This window comes from Cyprinodon variegatus, unplaced genomic scaffold, assembly GCF_000732505.1.
Source record: "Cyprinodon variegatus isolate N-32 unplaced genomic scaffold, C_variegatus-1.0 Scaffold8, whole genome shotgun sequence".
Taxonomy (NCBI): Eukaryota; Metazoa; Chordata; class Actinopteri; order Cyprinodontiformes; family Cyprinodontidae; genus Cyprinodon; species Cyprinodon variegatus.
In genome coordinates, this window is record NW_015150461.1 from 1026438 (window position 1) to 1034230 (window position 7793).

At 36.6% G+C, this 7793-nt stretch overlaps 1 protein-coding gene across 4 annotated transcripts in view; it reads right to left on the minus strand.

Annotated features, from left to right (window-relative positions):
• Positions 1 to 3262: 3262 nt before the first annotated feature.
• The window catches only part of LOC107086100 (cationic amino acid transporter 2-like), a 17536-nt gene continuing 13005 nt past the window's right edge, over positions 3263 to 7793 (minus strand). For all 4 annotated transcript variants that reach the window (XM_015376852.1, XM_015376875.1, XM_015376858.1 and 1 more), the window contains exons 10-13: positions 7528 to 7661; positions 7257 to 7423; positions 3897 to 4005; positions 3263 to 3809 (exon numbers count right to left, since the gene is read on the minus strand). In XM_015376852.1, coding sequence (XP_015232338.1) covers positions 3679 to 3809; positions 3897 to 4005; positions 7257 to 7423; positions 7528 to 7661 — 541 coding nt within the window. In that variant the 3' untranslated portion in view covers positions 3263 to 3678. The remainder of the gene's footprint in view (positions 3810 to 3896; positions 4006 to 7256; positions 7424 to 7527; positions 7662 to 7793) is intronic.

Sequence of the window (7793 nt, forward strand, 5' to 3'; positions counted from 1 at the left end):
TGAACTGTAAAAAAAAAAGGCCAAAAACTGCAAAAAATAGAGACGCTGTTGACAAATTTACAATTTACAAAAAAATGATTTAGGAAATAAAACAACCTGGAAAAACAAACATCTTTTACGTCTTATGTCTGAATCTCAGAGTATTCAAGCTTAATTGTCACACACACCTAAATCCATCAGATACTGTTGGAGCAAAGTTTATATGGTTAGATTTTCATATCAAAATCAAAACTAAGTATGTTGATCTGATATAAAAAGAATGGTGTGAGGTTGTGTGGAGGTTTGTAGAGGACCCAAATGCAGAGACGGAAGCTGAGGTGGTTTCTTGCAAATTTAATAAGGAAAGGTGGAAACAGAAGCATTGATCTGGAAATAACTAAATAAGGAACACAGGAACCTGTAAAAAAGGGAACACATAGAGGGAGGGGGTGAAGGAATAAAGATAATCCAACAAACAGTAACTGCAGAGGAGTATATATACCGAAAAAAGAATGGAGTAATCAACTAATTGGGAGCAGGTGTGGACAGAAGGACCTAGAAGGGAGCTAAGGGGAAACGAGACTGACACAAGGGGGCAGCAGAGAGTAACAAGAAATACAAAGACACAACACAGAAATGAAACCAGTTAGCTAGAAAATAGAGAATGACATGAATCAAAGTGTAACTTAAAAGTCAAATGATGCGATATGATCAATTCAACATTTTTATTCATCAAGTCATATTGTTGGTTTTCAGGTTTTCTGTAGTTCTTTCTCTGTAAATTATTCAAATGAAGATTAAAGTTAAATCCTAATTTTAATTTTTTGCTATATCAGTGAAGGGTGTAACACTTTAATGGTTGTTACAACCTATTGTTTAATTCACTTAGCTTTGCCATTAGGGAACTATTTGAAGAAATATGTCCCAGTATTTGCTTGAGAAGCTTAAATCTTAGGAAGCTTTATAGTCGGTACTCATAAGTACAAATTATATTTTAGCTTTAGTCAAAAATAATTATTTCAGAACCTTTGAATCAGTGCGTTCTTAGTAATATTGGAACATACACCATGTAAATTCAAGCGAGACATAGCTAAATACTGAAATAATCATCTCAATTACAACATGGAAGGCGTATTTTCATCAAACAGACTTAATAATCTAATTTTATTTATATTAACTTTCTATAATTTTTTTTAGGATTGTTAAAATAGGATTGTTTCAAATATTTTATAAATACCTGAAAGGATTTAAATTTCTCTTAACAAAAAGAATTACCTCTGAATTACCTGTATTCAATTTTTTTATTTTTCATATTTGTTACTCACACGCGGTTTATTTCACCTTTTTTTTATTGATATAAGTTTTTCTAAAATATGTTTTAAAAACTTTACTTATTAGAATTTGGCTGATCTTTATAAAACTATAATATATCAATATCATTTTTTTATCTTGATTTTGTAGCAGAGCAGAACTATAGTTAAGGGACAAAACAAAAAAAAACTAGCAAAGCACTCAGAGAGCAGAGTCATCCACAAAGTAGCTGATTTCCCCTGAGATATACTGACTTCCACCTCAAGGTAATACCTCCGTTCACAGACTCTTTCCAAAAATTCCTAGATCCTGATGGTGATCCGGATCATCACCAAAAAATTAAAGAGGGAAAGGAAACAGGGAAAGGTAGATGAGAAAGGTAGAGGGGAAAAGCATTACTGGGAGCGAAAAAGAGAAAGACTAAATTTAAAAAAAAAGAAGCACAGAGAATACAGAATTAATCCTAGAAACCTGCTTCCCAACCAACAGGAAACAAGAGGGAAGAAAAGAAAAAAAAAAACACATCAACCACAACACAAGGAGACAAAGTAAATACATGTATAAACATTTAAAGCGAAACCTATAAAGATCCCATAGTGTTATTTAGGGCTAAATATAGCTGAAGCTACAGCTTCGTATTACGCATAACTGTGTGTCTATGAACAGCTGGATCCAAATGCCTGCAGTATCCTTGAGTATATATGATTTAAAAGGTTCCTGCAGCAGGAAGAAGTGCCTGGTAGCAGGTGTGAGGGGCCCCAGACCCGCCCCAAGGACCTTAGGGCCGTCAGAGCCCCGGATATCCAAAGGCACCCCAGAATAACCTTAAATTATCAAAGTGAAATATGGCTTGAACCATTTCGTATACAGCATAAATATTTATTGAATGTAAAATTTTAAAGCGGTATTCTTTTTCTCCAAACTAATGCTTCTAGCTCTCAGTCTAACTATAAATCACATCGTTCTTTTCAGCAACTGCCTCTTCTACTAGCTACAAAGAAACTCACCAAAACAACAACTAGTTGATATAGCATTAGCCTGTGGGGGTGTTAAAAAACAACAGCAGTTCATTTTTATTGAACATTCTGTAAAACCACTTCTGTATACTTTAGCTGGTTGTGAATCTGTCGAAAGACTACAAATCACAACATGTTTAAATTACGCAGTATACTGCGTAACAAGAATCTTTTCATTGCTGCTAAAACAGCAGCAATGAAGAATCCTGGTTGGATGAGGTGTAAAAACTTTTGCAACTGAAAATTGTAATTGTTTGCTACTGTATTCATTAAAGAAGGAAGCAGCCAATAGGATTTACTGGCTGTACACTGTGTGCCTGAGCTGAGATGTTCAACATGGAAAAGAGAAAAGAGTCTTTTTTTTTAACTGTGGTTAAAAAGACACACTCAAGAAAACAACATTTAAATTTGTTCTTTTATTTTCATACTTTCAGTCAACCTGTGACCATGTAATTCCAGATAACAATCAAAACTTGAGTTTGTTCATTTTAAAATTAAGACGAACATTTACAGAATTAAACAATGTATTATTCCCCCATTAACACATGGAAACACAATTTATTTATTTGTTTCGACATAACACTATAAAAGGACCAAAAAATATGATGTTACACAAAATGGCGTTTTGTAAATAGTACATCTGCTTCTGTCTAATATTATAAGTTAACAAATCCAAAGGAAAAACAAATAAAACAAAAGCATTTAGCATATTAACATTATTACTATTACAAAATAGCACCAATTTATACATTTTACTGTTATCATTATTTCAAATGCTTAGGTATATACAGAATACTTGTATAAAAATATTGATTATCAGCTTATTGCATTCATAGTTTTTAATTTTATAATAATCGGGTGAGAGGAGATGTATTTTATTTTTATTTTTTATTTAACCTTAATTTTACCAGGAAGTCCCTTGAGATAAAATCTATTTTTCGAGGGAGACCTGGCCAAGAGGCAGCAGTACAATAAGACATATAAAAACACATAAAAACAACATAATAAAATCAATCGTATAAACGCACAAATATGTTAAAAGATTTATTTCAATTTCAAATTGCCTTCAAAGCTTCACTCTAATTCCCTTTTAGTAGTTATATTATATTTATCTGATTCTAAATATTGTTATGGTCAAGAACAGTGTTAAACAGTACAAAACGAGTGTTTCTGTGTAAATTGATGTGATAAAGGTGCACTGTGGTAAAAAAATGTCCTCCTGTTTGGACATGTCTGGTTCTGTAAAGCTGTTTATGGCACTTTCTGGTACGAAAGGCTGGCGGTAGATTGAAGCATGTAGAACAGCAGGTAGACTTTTAAAGCAGTTACTATATGTAACATCTCAATGTATTGCTCTTTACTCCCTCTGGGCTCAGAACCTCTCCTCTTTAATTATGTCCATGTCTGTTTTCCTGCTGATCGTGTCGATGTTGATCTGGTCGACCTTGAACCTCTTCCTCTGAACACTGTTACGGAGTCCATAGCCAAAGTAGATAACTAATCCTAAAAAGAGAGTGGGGAGTTGAGATCAGCAGCAAGGTTGATACATTTTTTAAAAGATTTAAACTAAAGATAAAATTGGAATCTTACCGATTAACATCCAGATAGCATATCGGACCCATGTGGCAGAACCTAACTGCACCATCAGGTAGACGTTGATGAACGTGCTCAGTAAAGGTAGAGCGGGGAGAAATGGCACCTAAGATTGAACAGAATATGAGTTACAAGAAGCTTTTAATCATGCTCTTAACAAAACCTTGATTTTAAGCCTTGGTCTGCTACAGATTCTCATGCTGTTATAAGTTTGATTACAGATGAAAACATTTTGTTTTTTAAATCATATTCCCCCCTTTTTTATTTATTTTGTATTTGTTGATCTTTTTGAAGTGTTTCACTAAAATTCAGAAATCATAAAAAAAATTCTGGATGTTTATATAGTGAGAAAAAAACAACCCAAACCAGCCTGGTTTGGGTTCCACCAAAAAGAAAATCAGTCATCAGATATTTGCAGAAACTGGTTGTGATTTTTTTGGGAAATGCTGTAGAAAAACTCTGGTTGACTTCATTTGAATATACATATCCTGCCTATGATCATTCCACTCCATCCAGAGTCCTGACTTTGACTAGGCCACCTTAAATCATGAATGTTGTATTTTGTTCCCTTGCATAACCAAAGAGCTTTTAGGTTCCAGGAAATTACATCCGACGTTTCTCCTCTAAGAGGAGTCTGGAAATTAGGGTTTTTAGCATTGGAACCCTCTTAGAGATGCAACTCTGATCTGTATTTTTTCTCAATATGGAAACATTGCTGTGCATTTTGAATAACGCAAGTGATCTTTGCTCAAGACCAAGAGGACTAGAAATGCCTTTGTTTCAGTTTAAAAAAAATGTAGTTTCATCTGCTGATTCCCATCTGTTCTTTAAAACTGAGTCTCACATCTTTTACTCTACTTTTTGTTGTTACACAGATTGCAGGAGCCAATTATTTTTTTGTTAATAATTAAAAATGTTTTTGTGCATAATCTAGCTAAGTTTATTTTATGTTAGTGTTTAAAATCTGTTATGAGATTATGTTTTTTGGTTATAGTCCTGTTCCATTGTTTTTGGTTAGTTATGATTAATTTAGGGGAATAATTTTTTAGAAATAGGCAGTCAATCGTAGGACCAGCATGCATCTGGGTGGGCGTATGTTTTTTTTTTTTTTTTTTTTACCAGCGCAAGAGAAACATGGAGGAAAATGTTTGCCTTTTTTTGTTTGCTTGCCTGAGGAAAAATAAACTGACAAAACTAAAGGAGTTTACCTGGAACATTTTTTCTTTTGCCTGCGTAAAATAAATCCATGGTGCATCTGTGGCCTTTGTGGATTTCCACTTTTTTTTGTGTCGTCAAAGCTGGGCCACAACACAGATTATTACTGAAGTTTTTAATTAATCATCTATTGTAGTTCTGGGAGAAATCGGCTGGTGACGGTTCCCTCAACCCAAAGATGCGATCAACAGCCAATTTGGTCGTGTTTTTATACCAACAGGTTATTTTAGATGTGTTTTTCTGCTTATGAATAAAATACTCATTAAAATCTTCAGTTTCTCTGTACTCACATCCATCACCGTCTTAAATGTATTTCTCTGTAGCACTGGGTGGCAAAAACAACTATTTGTTGTTATAATTTTCTGCACCAATTAAGCTGAAGATATTGCAAACAAACCTTCATAAAAGTGTTCTAGCAGTATTTGTCTGATGTCTATTGCTGTGATGCTCTTGCTAACTATCTACCAGCCTGCAGTCTGCTGCTTAACAGACAAGGTAATTAGGTGTTGCCTTTTCAACTCCACCAAGCAGTTGCAGTTAGCAGCATTATCTTAGTAAGATGGGTGACTAACTCTTAGTCTCTAGGGATTGACTATATATAGTCTGTGTTTTGTAAAAGAGAGAAAATTAAGTTCAGCAAAAGGTTGAGGGTAAACAGTGTTGTCTTCTCAATAGCTTTGTTTGCATGGACACAAATAATCAGTGAAGGCCGGATAAGATAAAAATTTTTCATGTAAACATGTCAGACTGAAGACTTTAATCCAATTCGGAGTGTCATAATCTGCCCTGGTAGCTGACCTTAATTATTCACGTCACTCACCTGCCTAACTCTCTCGGAGTCAGCCCAACTATCGGGGCCAGATCATTGCTTGATGTTTGTATGTTTGTTTCGTTAGTCTGAGTTATTCCAAGGTTCATGTCCCTGTCCCTGTCCCCGAGGACCAGTGGATTGAGAGGGTTTGGTGTTTGTCTTGTCGTTTCCTGATCGTGTCTTTGCTCTTTCCCGCTGAGCAGTCTCTGTTCCTGTTTTTGCTCGGCAGAGGGAAAGCTAGTTTTAAGTCCAGTAATCCTGGCTCCTAGGTGGAGACCAGTTTAAAGTTTCTGCATTTATCCTGGTACCATGTCTTGTCTCTGTCCCTCAACCACTGAGCCTGTCTGCATCTGGGTGTTTCCATCTCAGCTTGTTGATTGACTCATGAAACTCTGAACCTGCCTTCATGCTCTGAGGATACCTGGATCAGTTTGTTCCTTTGTGGCTTGGAACAGACTGACTGGGCTGCGGACTCCTGGATTCCAGAACTGTTCTGTCTGATCTGTTTTCCCTGACCTGGATTGGTTTCCTCACTAAGGTTGCTGCATCGGGGACACTCTGGCCGGCTCCACACCGCTGCTCCTTTGGCAGTCCATCAGCTGGATCCTGTCTTCCTCGGAGAGGATGGACTGAACTGTTAAACCAGAGTGTCAGTGTTGGGTGGTCCCCCGTCTCCCCCGTGCAGCCACTGCGGTTTGCAGACCCACAGCAGCCCTCTTCTGTTCCATTATGTGTCTTGGCTTGTTAAACTTTTTGAACTTTCCCGCTGTCTGTGTTCATCCACTGTCTCCTGGTCCTTGGTGGGGGAGGTGGCTCTAAATGTAATGTGTGGATAAACATGCCAACCTGCCCCCTACCCCTGTAGTGAAGAAGTTTTGGCATAAGGTACCACTGAGCCTTTAACTTAACTAAAATGACCACCAAAAACTAAAGTATAATGTCACCAAGGTCCATAGTGAAAAAAAACCCAACATCAATAGAAATGACTGAAGAACCAGACAAAAGTAAATGAGCGGGGCAGCACAAAGTAGCTAAAGATGAGGGTGAGCAGAGAAATATGGGTCTGTTTAAAGAAACAGGCTATTTCTTCTTTTACTATTAAAGCGTTTGCGGAAAATGTGCAAAGTGATTGAACGCTTTGTACATGTATAAAGATGTCATGATCGGAATATTTGATTGAGTGTCCATTTAAACAGATTTTGAACTTCAGATCAGCTCATGTAAACAAAGCTAATGAAGTCTAAAAATGAAAGACATGTTCTCCCTGAGACTCTGACTGGTTAACTTTGAACCAGTACGATAAAACCAACCTTGAGTTCAGCTGCTCTTACCATAAAGGTTGCCTTTGTGGGATTCTGTGGATGAATCCATATAAAGGCTACAATGAGTAGCAGGACGAAGGAGAAGATGCAAACCAGGACCACGCTCCATGCCTCTGCATTAACCAGAGCGTCTATGGCTTGAGTCAGGGTGAGGCACAGTGCAAGCACACACACAACTGGAAAGACGAATAGGAGAATGATCAAACTTAAAACTAGAAAGGGTACGATACTCCTAAAGAACAGTACTTAAAGAAAAAAAAAAGTTTCTTGCACCCCTTACCAGAACTGATAGTCAGGATTGTGACTCTTCTTGATGTGACAGAGTTAGGAGATGATTGACGCCTCAGGAATCCAAACTTGGAGTTGGATTCTTTGATCTGCAGATCTGTGTCCTCAGATGGACCTGCCTGGTACCTTTATATGAACATAAAAGGAGCCATATGTTCAGAGTTTTAATATTATGCTTTAGCTCTGTACAGTGATCTATATATTTCAGAAGCAGAGATGCACAGAAAAGTGCTCCTGTGACCTTAAAGGAATAGTACA